The following is a 14,816-nucleotide window of genomic DNA, read 5'->3' as shown; positions in this document are numbered from 1 at the left end:
TTGTGTGAACCGTGCTAAATGACGGACAAAAAATAAACATTATTGTGATGGGACACTTTCTTTGCCAGGTGACCTCCTGCCTGCTGATGGTGTTCTCATCCAGGGCAATGACCTCAAAATAGATGAGAGCTCTCTAACCGGAGAGTCTGACCATGTGAAGAAACTGCTGGAGAAAGATCCAATGCTGCTATCAGGTAGGACAATAATCTGCTATCCATGGTTATTTCAACATTTATTACCAATATAACGTGGTTTAAGGCCATGATCATCATTTACTTTCATGATTTATTTGTATTGAAAAAGTGCAATAAAAATAATAATAACTCTCGTTTGGTTCTACGAACCTTCCCTTTTCACCCCTTTGTCTAAAAACGGCATAGAAATTTTCAAATGGTCTTGATCTCTATCAGCGAGCCTATTGCACATCTTCAGCTAATCCCATTTTATGAAAGCTAGTTGATCCTCTGATAGAATGACATTGCTGTGTGCCATCCCAGAGGAGATGAGGGGGATTTGTGAGCCTGAATGGGCACTTCTCCAGCATGCCGAGTCTACCCCAGCACAAACCTCTCCCTGATGTTTTTCATAAATTGGCCCACTCCACTGCCTACACAATTGTAGAAAGCTGTTGAAGTCCACAATCGGGGTCTGTCTGTAAAAGCCCTGCAGAAAAATGCCCACTTATCTCTCTTTTTTAAATCCAGTAAATAAATACGCTCTGCTGGTGCTTATAGAGGCCAATAATAAATAATTGCTGGTCAAATAATGGACCTGTCTGGTCTGTCCCTCTAAAAGCTCATTTATTGGTTGGTAGAATTGACATCCATTACGGGTGATCCAATCATAAATGGATTGTGCTGGATACAGGTTTAACTGAAGTTGAAATGTTTTGTGATCTGTCGGTTAAGCCTCCTTCAGAGGTAGTCCAACACATGTGACAGCATCGTTTTTGTTGTGTTAATTATAATCCATCCAGATGTTCCGGAAACAATGAAGTAGGACCCCCTACTTGGCTTGTCAATCAACCATTATAGTAAAGGGTTTGAAACATTAGTGAGGTTTGGATTTAAAGGAATCATTCAGAATAGCACATAATAATAATCGGCATGCGGCGATGTTTGTCATGTAAAGCATGCAGGTTCAGTAAATACAGCAAATCATCTGAAGTAACAATCAACATTGTGTCACAAGTATTTTTGGAAGAACTTGTGCCAGTTTTGTTTTTTGAAAGTGTGGGATGCATTTACTCCAAATCAGAAACCTTCTGTATAATCTGGACACAAGTGGTCTGGGAGCTGTTTGTCACTACCTGGTGTAAACTGATTGCGTTTTTGTTACCGATCATCTGAGACGAATGGTTCTCATTCTCTTCACTTCGCTCTCTGCAGGAACTCATGTCATGGAGGGTTCTGGAAAAATGGTGGTCACTGCTGTAGGAGTCAATTCCCAAACTGGAATCATCTTCACGTTACTGGGCATGGAAGATGATGATGATGATGACGAGGAGGAGAAGGAAAAGAAAAAAGAGAAAAAGAAAGAGAAGAAAAGTATGTCATTGTTATTTAGTAGCATTTCGCCTGCCATGGAAACTAAAACAAGCCAACAAAAATAGCCTTTTCAGTCTATGGCTGACAAGCACCAGCTTCCATGAGAGCGGGCTTTTGTCTTACCCAGATAAAAAAAAATTGTGCTCGTATAGAATGTCTAAAGCAGTAACTCAGAAACGTAATGGTTTGTTCTGCGCTCCATTAACTAACAGCCATTTAATGTATTTCAGAAACTCGTGCCTTGCAAAATCTGAGCTTCAAATGAATGCCTACAGATATATGAATAGTTGAGTGCTTACTGAGGTTGGCCGCCAAGTTGTTGCTTGGTGAATATGCACCTCATTGCAATTTTGTGGGCTGGGCACAGCGGTGGATTTACAAGCCTCGTGAGGTCGCGGCACACATCTGTTCATACCCGCATTAATATTTGACGGGCCTTTTCTCATTCTGTTAAATCAAAGAGAATATTTGCATAATTGGAAATATGTTTTAATGTGTGCTGCATAATCGTAAATAATGAATACATTTGGAGGTGTTTGTTATGTGGCTTCTCTTCTCTGTCTTTCAACAGATAAAAAGCAGGATGGCTCAGTGGAAAACAGGAAAAAAGGTGAGCAACCCTATTGACTTAAGGACATAATGAACAGCGTATTGGCCTAGCAGGTCAACCTCCTACGTGCTGCCTCCTGCATTAAAACCATCGCCTTAACCCATTTGTGCTAGTCGATCTTCATTAAAGCTTACCAACACTGGTGAATCTCAAAGTGTGTGCGTGTGTGGTGTTGAGAAAGAATTGAAAGGGTGTAAGCTAAAAAGGTTTTCAGCATTTTTCCTAGAGCATCCACTTGTATTCCTGCTCGGTTTAGGCGTCTGAACAGGTGCCCATGTATCCGGTCATGCTGGTTATTTTGGAGCCTCATATTGTTGCTTTGGCTGAGGCCAACGATCTCTTCCTACCATTTATTATCTACCTTCACTTAACCAAGCAGGGCAGAGTCCACATTCAGATTGTTCTCACACAAGCTCTCTAGTCCTTTACTACCACGTGTGTGCTTACTGAAGCCCCGGCAATAGATCGCCTTGCCAGAAATGAGCTCTAATTCACCAGACTAGGATTACAGCCCAGTGAGTAGAGCACAAAACACGCCATGGTAGAATATTCACCCCCACGCCTCCCCTAGCCCCCCGCTAGTTCAGACACGCTTGCATTACCTCACATCACACGGCCATTAAATCCCGCGCACAGGCTGACTGCGACACGCTCTGGTAAAACAACCACAGGAGCGATAGATGGAGACGTCCTGCTGTGTCTGAATGATTGCATGTGTGCTCTGTTCTTTGTCTGTGTGTTGTTATACTGGCAGGCTGTAGTTTTAGGGTGCTAAATGCTGGCCCAGAGATCAGCCCAAGTTTCTGCTTGTCTCTTTTATGGCCGATAGCACTAAGTGATGGATTGGAGATCAGGGTGAGTGTATGCATGCAAGGCTTTATGTCAGCGAGACGTGTGCCTGCCAGTGTTTTTTTATGTCTCCTAGGTTACTTGGTCAGATGGGTATGCGTGTAGCTTTTAAATGGCAGGAAGTTCTTGAACGTTTTTTTTCCGTGGCCCAAATAATACAATTACTCCTGAATGTATAATTTCTGTAATAATGAATTTATCTTCTCACTTTATTATATTTGTCATGTGAGGTAACCGCAATTCTATTATAGAAATGCTTCCTGTGTTACAGAGGAAATTATAGACAAGGTGTACAGTGCAAAACAGATGGGACCCTACTGCCTGTTCACTGTTCTAATATCTCTCTCTCATTTTCTGTAGCTAAAGCTCAAGATGGAGCTGCAATGGAGATGCAACCTCTGAACAGCGATGAAGGAGCTGAGAATGAAGAGAAGAAAAAATCCAACTTGCCAAAGAAAGAAAAATCGGTTTTGCAAGGGAAATTGACCAAATTAGCTGTCCAAATTGGCAAAGCAGGTAAGCATATGTATTGGTGGGTACTTGGGATTTTGCATCTTGTAAAAATACGTGTTTTCCGTTTACGTGAAGCACCTTACGTTAACTTAATTTAACCGTGATAAGTTTTATTTATTTACACACTTACATGATTTATTTTCTGGGACATTAGATGTGTTTAGCAGGTTTTATATATGTGTTTCTATGCAGGTCTGCTAATGTCAGCCATAACAGTGGTCATCTTGGTGGTGCTGTTTGTGGTGGACACTTTCTGGTACCAGGGACTTCCTTGGACGACCCAATGCACGCCCGTCTACATCCAGTTCTTTGTCAAGTTTTTTATCATCGGTGTGACCGTGCTGGTGGTGGCTGTACCTGAAGGACTCCCACTGGCCGTAACCATCTCGCTGGCTTATTCTGTCAAAGTACGTGGCTGTACTGTATCTGTATATACTGTGTGTGCTGACCATCTTACAACTTTGACATAAGCCCTCCTCAGACTTAGACCTACATGTAGACTTATCAGTCCAGATTCAGTCTGCACTTCTTTATATACGTTTGATTCCATGTTTGTTTGCCCCTTCTCTGGATCTCCGTCACTTATCCCTAATTAAAATGGCAGTTTAATTTTTTATTACCTTCACACCTCACCCTTGCACAATTTTGCTTTTTCTTTTTGCTGTGATTCTACTTTTTTCTTTTTAGAAAATGATGAAAGATAACAATTTGGTGAGGCATCTAGATGCCTGTGAAACAATGGGCAATGCAACAGCCATCTGTTCGGATAAGACGGGGACTCTGACCATGAACAGAATGAAAGTTGTCCAGGTCCATATCGCTGACAAGCACTACAGGAAGGTCCCTGAACCTGATGTCGTTCCTGCCAATATAACGGACCTACTTGTTCTGGGCATCAGTGTCAACTGTGCTTATACCACCAAAATTATGGTGAGACTCAAACCAGGCATAATACAACCACAAACTAGCAGGGTTTATTTTCAGTGGAATCATTTCTGATTAGTTAAACTGCTTTTTTTAACTGCTTAAAAAAAGACCTTATATGCATGCAATGACCTTATTTTTTAAGAAATGACAACGTGTTTTATCACATGTTGTTGTTGTTGTTATCATCCTAAAATTGTATTTCTTAATTTTCTCTTTCAGTCCCCTGAAAAGGAAGGAGGCCTAAATCGTCAGGTGGGCAACAAAACCGAATGTTCCTTGCTGGGCTTAGCCTTGGATCTGAAAAAAGACTATCAAGCAATTCGCAATGAAATCCCTGAAGAGAAACTTTACAAAGTCTACACCTTCAACTCCGTCAGGAAATCCATGAGCACTGTGCTAAAGAATGCTGATGGAAGCTTCCGGATGTTCAGCAAAGGAGCCTCAGAAATTCTGCTGAAGAAGTACGCTTTGCTCAATCACAAATGCATTTGGTTTGGTTATGAGTAAACAGATTTACACTAAAATCTAAAGAAACGTACAAGACGTTTGTCAGCCAAATTGATTGGCAGAATCATTCGCCTTCCTCTCCAGTCACCGATCTGTGTTACTGATATATTTCCCCTGAGAAATTACTCAGATGGCTTATTTGCTCTGGTTCAGTGCAGCCGGGCCTTACCTGCTTTTTCCTCATACAGGTGTTTTAAAATCCTGACCGCTACGGGCGAGGCAAAGGTTTTTCGTCCCAGGGATAGAGACGACATGGTGAAGAGAGTGATCGAACCCATGGCTTCAGAAGGCTTGAGGACCATCTGCCTGGCTTATAGGGACTTCCCTGCCTCAGAAGGGGAACCAGACTGGGATAACGAGAGTGAAATTCTCAGCAGGCTCACATGTATTTGCGTGGTGGGCATTGAAGATCCTGTCAGACCAGAGGTATAAACCTTAGTCACAAGTAAACAGATCTTTGTTCTTTAGCCAAAGACTCTGCGTTAACATATATAAGTGTTGAATAATGTAACGTAAGGATGTGATGATGTAAGCGAGTCGGTATCTGCACTGCATTAGTAAGATCAATGTATCCCTAATGTAATGTCAAATTGTAAGCCAGAAGCTCTTTTGTGTCTCTCTCTTGGTCACACACTCCTTTGTTCGCTCAGGTCCCTGATGCCATTAAAAAATGCCAGCGTGCTGGTATCACGGTCCGCATGGTCACCGGGGACAACCTCAACACTGCCCGCGCTATAGCAACTAAATGTGGCATCCTGCAGCCGGGGGATGACTTCCTCTGCATTGAGGGCAAAGAGTTCAACCGTCGGATCCGTAATGAAAAGGGAGAGGTGAGAGTCACGATCGTTTACTAGCTAAGGCCACTAACTGCAAACGCTCAAGCTCATAATATATAAATATACCCTGTTTTCAGATCGAACAGGAACGAATTGACAAGATATGGCCTAAACTCCGGGTCCTGGCAAGATCTTCACCTACAGATAAACATACACTAGTGAAAGGTACTCAGAGACTCTGAAATTCATTGTTGAATTCTGCGCAGAAGAAGTAATGTTTACTTGATGCATCTCATATCTTTCCTCTAGGTATTATTGACAGCACTGTCTTGGAGCAAAGGCAAGTTGTGGCGGTGACAGGGGATGGTACTAATGATGGCCCCGCCCTTAAAAAAGCAGATGTCGGTTTTGCCATGGTATGTGCGTATGGATGAAAATCTTTAGGAATTTTACGATTCGTTTAATTTTGATTCCATGTAGATCTAAATGATTCTCAATATTTTGCCATATTAGGGTTGGTTTTTGAAAAGGTCTGTTTAAGTATTACACACATCAGGTGTACGATCACACAATTATGACACAAAACCTTATTAAGACTTAAGATAACAAATTAACTTTATTCAGCCTTATGCTGATGGATTTTACGTACGCTCTTTTTTTAGCTCCGCTCAAAATAACTTTTGAACTTGGTTCATTTTCAATATTTTTTATACTGTTACTTTTTTATGTGCAGGGCATTGCCGGCACAGATGTGGCTAAAGAAGCCTCGGACATCATCCTGACCGACGACAACTTCAGCAGCATCGTGAAGGCAGTCATGTGGGGGAGGAACGTGTATGACAGCATTTCAAAATTCCTTCAGTTCCAGCTCACCGTCAACGTGGTGGCTGTGATCGTGGCGTTTACTGGAGCTTGCATCACACAGGTAATTAATAGCCGGTTTATTTCTTTTGAGCAATTTGCATTGCTGCGTTTTAGCACATGGGTGAAAATGGCCATTATTTATTGTTTATAGCTTTATTCATTCTTCACTCTTGTCTGCTATATTCCTAAATTTAAATGTTAAGCTTCTCCAACACTTTAAGATGAAACACTGTGAAGTCCTTTATCAATGTCGCCTTTGTCTTTAGTTCTTGGGCTACATATTGCAGATTCATGCCAGGGACCGCACTTTTTACAGATGCTCCACAGTGGCTGATGGGAGCAGCTGATTGCTACCCATCCTGTGTGAAGTGATTGGAAATTGTTAGTCTAAGGCATGAAGACTCTGAAGCAGTCAGCATGGGGTCTGGCACTGTGTCCACAGGCAAAGCCCCATTCTGAAATGAGCCAGATCTCCTCTGTTCAATGGAATGATAGTCTGGCTGATTGCGCTTGAGGTTCTGTTTTATTGCATAATAAATGTCACTTTGCGTTAATGTCAATAGCCAGTGTCATGGCGTCGAGGCACAGGTGTTCTGCTCGTTTCATTTGTGATTTTGTATGGGTATTGCTCAAAAACAGGCTCCTGCAAAGCGTGCAGTTACAGACTTTGATCACCTGTCATGAACTTTTGTGGCTCCCATGCCCCCTCGTTGGTTTAATAAGTTTGCCAAATTTTAAGTTTCCGTAGCCTTTATTTGCAATCTCTTGCAGTGGGTGTATTTAAGTGTGGTGGTAATATATGAGGTCATAATGATCATTTCCTGTTATTTTTCTTTTCCAAGGATTCTCCTTTGAAAGCTGTACAGATGTTATGGGTGAATCTCATTATGGATACGTTCGCTTCTTTGGCCTTGGCCACCGAACCCCCCACTGAATCTCTTCTGCTGAGGAAGCCTTATGGCCGCAATAAGCCCCTCATCTCGAGAACGATGATGAAGAACATATTGGGTCACGGTGTCTACCAGCTCACTATCATCTTTACTCTCCTCTTTGCCGGTAAAAGCAACACATTGGGCACAAACTTAAGCCATTAAGATCAGACAACATAACACAGCAGAAAGCAACAATACCATAATGACATAACAGACTGATATCTGAGAGGATCTTAAAATCGCATTGTTGTTTTTGCAGGTGAGAAGATATTCGACATAGACAGTGGACGCAACGCTCCTCTACATGCTCCCCCGTCCGAGCACTACACTATCGTATTTAACACTTTTGTATTGATGCAGCTGTTTAATGAAATCAACGCACGGAAGATCCACGGAGAACGCAATGTTTTCGAAGGCATTTTCAACAACTTGATCTTCTGTAGCATCGTCTTTGGGACTTTTATTATTCAGGTATGAAGTTCAAAATGAACTTCGCTCACTACTGTGTTCCTACTCAGGAAATTCAACTTGCTGAACTGTTCCGTTCATGACAGAACGCCCTCCATTTGGAATAAAAGTGACACTTTGTTTCTTCTCCACTCAGTTTGTGATTGTACAGTTTGGAGGAAAACCGTTCAGCTGCGTCGGGCTTAACATTGAACAATGGCTGTGGTGTACCTTCTTGGGCTTTGGGTCTCTACTTTGGGGACAGGTAAGCATCAGCTGTGTGTTGTAGTGATCGACCGATATTGTTTTTTTCAAATGGATACAGATACTGATTATTTGCATGTTATGTGCCTGATATGCAGAACAGATGTTTATTTACTGTTATACTTCTGTTTTTGACACTGATTACAACACAACTGAAGAAACTTTTTTACTACCTCCTTGCATACGAAGCAAAACAATTGCATCTATACAAATATATTTATAAATAGAGGGGTCTGAAAGAGTGCAAATAAAGTGCACTGTTACTAAACTGTCTTCGTTCAAAAATAAAGAATTCTAACCAATTAAAAGAATACATCGAGGGGCCTGAAACACAAATGCAAACACCGCACCAAACTCATTGGTGCGCACACACACACCAGGAGCTCATCGAGAAAGAGAGCGCATGCGAACACGGGAGCGTGTGTCAACGCACATCAAACAGGTCAGGAAAGAGAGAAGACACAGAAGCGCTGTTTATCTTCTAGTTAATAGATCACAGATTACAGTCACTATCACGGATGGATACAATGACAAAATGTGACGCCAAATAAGTAAATGCATTGTATGGGAAACACTGATGGAATAATAGATTGTCAGGAAAGGAACAAACAAAACGGCATATAAATCATTGCATATATCACCTGGAAAGTTATGTTACGTTAATAATATTTTTGTCAGTCTTATTAAATACCTGCGGACAAAGCTCTGTTAATATTTATGCAATTACTAACGTTTTATTCAAACTGCGATCGCTTGTGGAGATGATAAATGAGGAATTCCACAGGGCTGTATTTATTTAAATGTAAAAATAGTTATATAGTCGAATAAAGTATAACTTGGGGTGTTTTAAACAAGTTCATCTTGTTAAAAAGTTGGCTACATGCGGAGGGTACGCTAAAAATTGCTGAGCATCAACCCCGAGTGAACAGCAATATGAACGATGAGCATAGACAACAAAGGTAATTAAATGTAGCTCTTTTATTCCCAACATGAATTAATGAATGGCTGTTTCATTTAATTCATGTAGAGTTACGTCTTTATTGGGGGAGGAATGGATTGCTTAGGCAATGTGACTCTGTGAGTTTGTCTCTATTAGCGCAGCTGCATAAACTACATATCAGTTATTAAATGTAACATCTCATTTGTGCTTTAATTGCTCTCATGTTAAATAAAAGTGTATTAATAAAGCAAGCAAGTGAGTATACACTACCTGTGCACTCTCTCGTTTCAGTCTCTGCTGCAGTGACTGTCCTGCACACATTTCTCTAAACGGCCACAAGATGGCGGAGCTTATATGTGAATCTGATATTAGAAAACCGATAACCCGATGATGAGAAATTGATTAAATATCGGGAAAACTATGTATCGGTCGATCTCTAGTGTGTTGCTCCTTTTGCCATAGAAACCAGCAGCCTGTGGCTTGTGACGCTTTCATAATGACAATCCCAACTTTTCAATGGTAGTAGAGGAGTGCCCTCTAGTGATGGTGCACATAATTGCTGCACTAGAAACGGATGCCATCTTGCACCGCTTATTTTTCTATTCGTAACTGAACATGCATCCGCACGCTCTCTTTTTCAGGTCATCTCCACCGTCCCCACGAGCCGGCTGAAGTTCTTGAAGACGGCGGGTCACGGAACGCAAAAAGAAGAAATCCCAGACGATGAGCTGGACGAACTGGACGACCAGGACGAAATAGACCACGCCGAGCGAGAGCTCCGCAGGGGACAGATCCTCTGGTTCAGAGGCCTCAACCGCATACAGACTCAGGTAACTTCTTTAAACCGCACTCCAGGAACCCAAAAAGCCCAAACCCTCTTTAACTCCTTCTGGATCTCCCGGCTTTATAAGCTCTCAGCTTTTATTGTTTCATTTCAATTTCTCTGATTAATTTCGTTGAATATGGTGACGCTACTTGTTGAAGAGGGTTTGTTAAAGCAGTAAGCTGAAAAACGCGCTAAAGACAAACGTCAGGTCAGGGTGGCTTGTTCTTTATTCAGTGCCTTTTTTGATCTATGCTGCTATCTCTCCCTGTCTTTTTATATGGGTGCCCTTCTCCTCTATCACCTCCTTTCTCACTTTCATCTGATTCTCTGTCTTTCTATCTCCTGTGCGTTCTCTGGGCCTATCACACTCTCTGATTCCTTCCAGATGGATGTAGTGAGTGCGTTCCAGAGCGGAATTTCCTTTCAGGCGTCCTTCAGGCGCCAGCCGTCCAGCTCCAGCCAACAGCACGATGTAACCAATGTTTCTAGCCCTACCCATGTAGTCTTATCTCCTGCTACCGCCTTCAACTCAGCTTCTGCCGCTGTCGGGTGTGAGTGCGTGTTTATTAGTGCATGACAATTAACATTTCCTCCACTCGCCTAACGGTCTTCATTCTTCTCCTAATGGCCTTCTATCTCTTGTTTACCAAAACGAGACGTATACCTGAACGTCTACCACATCGCTTTCAATGTGACGGCTGTATTTTCTGGGCCTCTTGTGTTAGGATTGAGATATAATTGTGTCGGTGTTCTGTTTGATGGCTTTGGCTGGTTCTCACAACAGAGAGTTGTTGTCTAATAAAGTCTGCTGTGTCTGCAGCTCTCCGGCAACACTAGTCATCCGCTGTAAATGTTTTGAGTATACGCCCATGGTCACACTTATAACCACATCAAACAGATTTGTCATGCGAATGGGATTGATGAGTTGCCATTGGAACTGTGAACTTTGGGTTTCTGCAGGATCCTAGTATGTTATTAGAATAAAGTCTGTTTACGAATGGAAACTTTTCACCTTTTGATAAAATAACATTTCTTCTTTCTCTACTTTAGCTGTTTGACATCTTTGCTATAGTGTCCGTGTCAGTGTTTCGGTTTTTGCTCATTCACTGATCTTGCATTGTGTGATACTACCTTCAGTATTTGGCACTCTTTCTTCTCTCACTCGACTAAATTCTAGTTTCTGTCTCTTTCTTTTCCTCTCGCTTTTATTTGTCTGTCTTTCCTCTGTTTTACAGGAAATCAGAAGAAGTCTCTGTCACACACGATACAGAATCATATCATTTCTGTTTGTCGTCGTTTTCGAAAGCCTCAATTCTAACATCAGTATTTCCATCTTTCATCAGGTCCCAGCTGGCCTCACTCTTCATGGTCAAATAAACATACTTTTTCTCTGTTTAGGACACCGCATTCTGTGTTGAAGCTGTTTTCTGTGTTTTAGTCTTGATTTTCTGCTGATGAATACATTGGAGAAAAGAAAACTCGGCTCAAGATGCTATAACACTGTCTGCCACATATTCCTTCATAGATTCTGTGAAATGTGTCATGGGCTATACTCAAAGGTTTACCTCTGTTGAAAATAAGGTAGCGCTGCTCTGCATGGGTCCAGTCTTTAGACTGTTTGTGAGTTTACTTGTGCTGGTTAGCTTCAACTTGCTTGGCTGCTCAGAGTTATGCGTGCGTCTCTTCTTCACAACATAATCCGTAATTAACCCCTCCCCTTCAATACAAGCATGCCCAGAAATATTAACCTTATGTGTTGAGCTGTGTCCTCTGGGGTTATTTTCGGCCTCTCTCTCTTTTCAGTGTTTTTTTACTTTTTTTTTGTTTCTCCCTCATACATATTTGCGTTCTGAATAATTGGCTTTGAGAGTTCCTGCTATTACAAGTGAGAGTGCTTTCCAGTTTGTACGGCACATCTCTTTCTCTTGTCTTCTTCAATCCTGAATTTGTCCTTATTTAAAGGCAGAGAAAAGAGGATTTTTCTGTCCTTCAATCAGAGGATAAGTTCACCGTAACACAAGTGTCAGGTTTTTACTCACAATTTCCAGAGTTTTCTCCGATATCTCTCTCTCTCTCTCCCTATCTCTCTCAGTTGCACGACATCTGACAGCTCACACTCTCTCAGATGGTTTTGGTGCTCTAACCTCACTGCTCTCCACTCATCAATTAAAACCAGTCCATTTGGTTATGGTTTAACCTTTGTTTAAAATGTGAAGTTTGACTTTGTATGCCTGTCTACGTGTGTGTGCAGTAGGTTTCTGTGTGCTGTAAAACTGACTTTACGCCCGTTACGTTCTCCCCGCAGATCCGAGTGGTGAATGCGTTCCGCAGCACGCTGTCGCCCTATGAGGGCTTGGAAAAGCCAGAGTCCCGCAGCTCCATCCATAACTTCATGACCCACCCGGAGTTCCGGATAGAGGACTCGGAGCCTCACATCCCCCTCATCGATGACACGGACGCAGAGGACGACGCCCCCACTAAGAGAAATGCGACGCCCACCCCTCCTCCCCCACCTTCGCCCAATCAGAACAATAATGCTGTTGACAGTTGCATCCACCTCTTCCTGGATCCTAGCAAGTCAGCCACACCCTCTACTCCTGGAAGCCCAATGCACAGCTTAGAGACATCCCTTTGATTAGCTCCGCCCCTCAGTACGACAGACAACACCAGAGACTTAAGCCTGGAGAACTCATAGACGAGAGGGGCGGAGCCAAGAATCTCTCGGGAGCTTAGCTATTAGCTTTTGTTTCTCTTTATCTGGATGGTGTTGTACATTTTGCCCTTTGCTTATTCAAACACTGATTTCTGCATCATTTGGCTGTTAATATTTTGAATTATTTATGTTTTTTTGGAAGACACAGGTCTGTTTACAAAGTTTGTAGATACTTTTTTTCCTCTGTTTGTTGGTGGAAGAGCTTCCTGAGACCGAGAAATGGGGACAAATGAAATAAGAGAATATTTCAGAGACTGCTGTATTTTCAGGAAAAAGGGTGTTTCTATGGAAACTGAACTATTTTTGCCTGCAAGTTTTATTTGTTATATATTTGTAGATACATAGAACCTTCTAGCCAAATAGATAACACTAAGGCTTGTATAGCAATGAGCAGAGGTATTGAGGTCCATTGGAGATTTTTAATTGGACAGATGAGTGGAGGGGCTGTAGACAAGGATCTCTATCCATACATCTCCTTGCATACTTACTACATCACCCCTTAAAGTCATTTTAGAATTTTTATTTGTAACAGTCACGTGAGCAACATCAAATTCCCTTTGCATTATTGTATAAGTTGAGAAGGTGAGGCCACAAAAGGCCGGATAATGAATACATCTGTACTTAACTATTTTAAATGGTCCACAGTCACTTAAACAATGACATTAAGTTCCTGCCAATGTATTATGAAGTTTGTTTACTCAGGCTCAAACCTAGAAAATTGAATTGAAAAGAATGCAATGATTTAAAACATTTTAACTTAAGATTTTGTCTTTAGGTAGCAAATTGTTGTCTCGTTCAAAAGGAAAAATAAAGGAAGGAAAAATGTGTGAATTGCTTTAAAATTCTGTTTGATATTTTTATCTTTGAGTAATTGTTTGTTGTTCATACAAAATAAGTTTTTTTTCTTATTCCATAAAGGTTGCTGTTAGTTAAGAAAATATTGCTGCAATTGTTTGTCGAATATATTTAAAACCTGAAATACTGGAAACATGAAGTTTGAAAAAAAAACAATCAGGCGTACACTGGTATCACAGCACAGGGTACTTTATTTCAGATCCCTAAGAAACATTTTGATACAGACCATATAAATATATATAAAGTGTATTTTTATGCGGACATGAGAACATCTCAACCTGCTGAACAAGACCTACAGGGATTTTACATAAATTATAGTTTAAGGGGGGTGGGACATTCTTTAAAAGAGGGTTATGATTGGTTCTCCAAGTAATCTTATATAATACTCAGGGTGGCTTATTGAGTGAATCTTATGGTCAAAATTCTAACATTTTTGTGTTTTTGTAATGTTTAGGAATATCATAAATTTTTGGCAGCAGGGTTCCAGACTGTTGCTTCTCCTCACTTGGTTCTTATTATGTGTGTAAAAGAGATTAAATGAAGGAACAGGAGAAAGGAAATCCGATTTCTTCAGTCATCGCAACCGCACATTTTTTATAAGTTATTTCTTGCGTTTTCAATTTAGAGCAAATATTATAAAAAGAATTCACAACTTTTTTTTCTATGGCGTCTTCCTATAATGGGAATGAATGTTTATCCAACTGTTTTAAGGATGTTTTTCCTTTTTGTTATCTTAACGTTTGGAAATAAAAGAACATGTCTGTTTATCTTGCGCAGTGTAAATGGATATCGTGATTCAACACAGTTACATTTTAAACTTGTCAAGTATCGTGTATGGTTTTTAAGAATAAAAAGTGGATATTTAGCATATTCTGAGGGCTGTTTTCCTTCACACAGATTCAATAATGTTTGGCCTACAACTGTATTGTTTTTTACACGAGCTTCCCCTGCTTTATGCATACAGTTTTCTATTATATATGGCTCTAATGGTTCAGAAGAATCAACTCTGACCTGATGGACTCGTGTTCAAATCCTGATTTTTTTTACTTGCACATGAACTTTAGAGATGATGTTGTTGAGTAAGCTAGTGGGTCTTGTACACTAGGACAAAGCACAGTTTTTTAAATGGTTTATTAAGTATTGTTCTCCAATTTCACTCCATTTGTATACTTATTGTGTAAATTATCAGCACAAAGCACACAAGAACTAATGAGATTGGTCAGAAAAAATCTGCAAAAATAAATGG

The 14,816-nt window shown here is 40.9% G+C and overlaps 1 protein-coding gene across 3 annotated transcripts in view; it reads left to right on the top strand.

Moving 5' to 3' along the window:
- LOC306893422 (plasma membrane calcium-transporting ATPase 1-like) overlaps nt 1-14,440 on the top strand; it is a 28,585-nt gene extending 14,145 nt beyond the window's left edge. For 2 of the 3 annotated variants that reach the window (XM_079455210.1, XM_079455211.1), the window contains 17 exons: nt 69-194; nt 1,389-1,547; nt 2,119-2,157; nt 3,367-3,522; nt 3,712-3,926; nt 4,207-4,449; nt 4,666-4,907; nt 5,142-5,379; nt 5,604-5,783; nt 5,867-5,954; nt 6,039-6,145; nt 6,463-6,654; nt 7,436-7,649; nt 7,785-7,996; nt 8,130-8,237; nt 9,818-10,006; nt 12,308-14,440. In XM_079455210.1, the coding sequence (XP_079311336.1) occupies nt 69-194; nt 1,389-1,547; nt 2,119-2,157; nt 3,367-3,522; nt 3,712-3,926; nt 4,207-4,449; nt 4,666-4,907; nt 5,142-5,379; nt 5,604-5,783; nt 5,867-5,954; nt 6,039-6,145; nt 6,463-6,654; nt 7,436-7,649; nt 7,785-7,996; nt 8,130-8,237; nt 9,818-10,006; nt 12,308-12,637 (3,038 nt within the window). In that variant the 3' untranslated portion in view covers nt 12,638-14,440. Of the gene's footprint in view, nt 1-68; nt 195-1,388; nt 1,548-2,118; nt 2,158-3,366; nt 3,523-3,711; nt 3,927-4,206; nt 4,450-4,665; nt 4,908-5,141; nt 5,380-5,603; nt 5,784-5,866; nt 5,955-6,038; nt 6,146-6,462; nt 6,655-7,435; nt 7,650-7,784; nt 7,997-8,129; nt 8,238-9,817; nt 10,007-10,387; nt 10,475-12,307 lie in introns of all 3 variants that reach the window. The other variant, XM_079455212.1, reaches the window with a different exon arrangement.
- The last annotated feature ends 376 nt before the right edge of the window (nt 14,441-14,816 follow it).

This window comes from Barbatula barbatula (genome assembly GCF_947034865.1).
Source record: "Barbatula barbatula genome assembly, chromosome: 4".
Classification (NCBI taxonomy): domain Eukaryota; kingdom Metazoa; phylum Chordata; class Actinopteri; order Cypriniformes; family Nemacheilidae; genus Barbatula; species Barbatula barbatula.
Note: the sequence above shows the minus strand (reverse complement) of the source record. Positions and strands in the feature narration are given on the sequence as shown.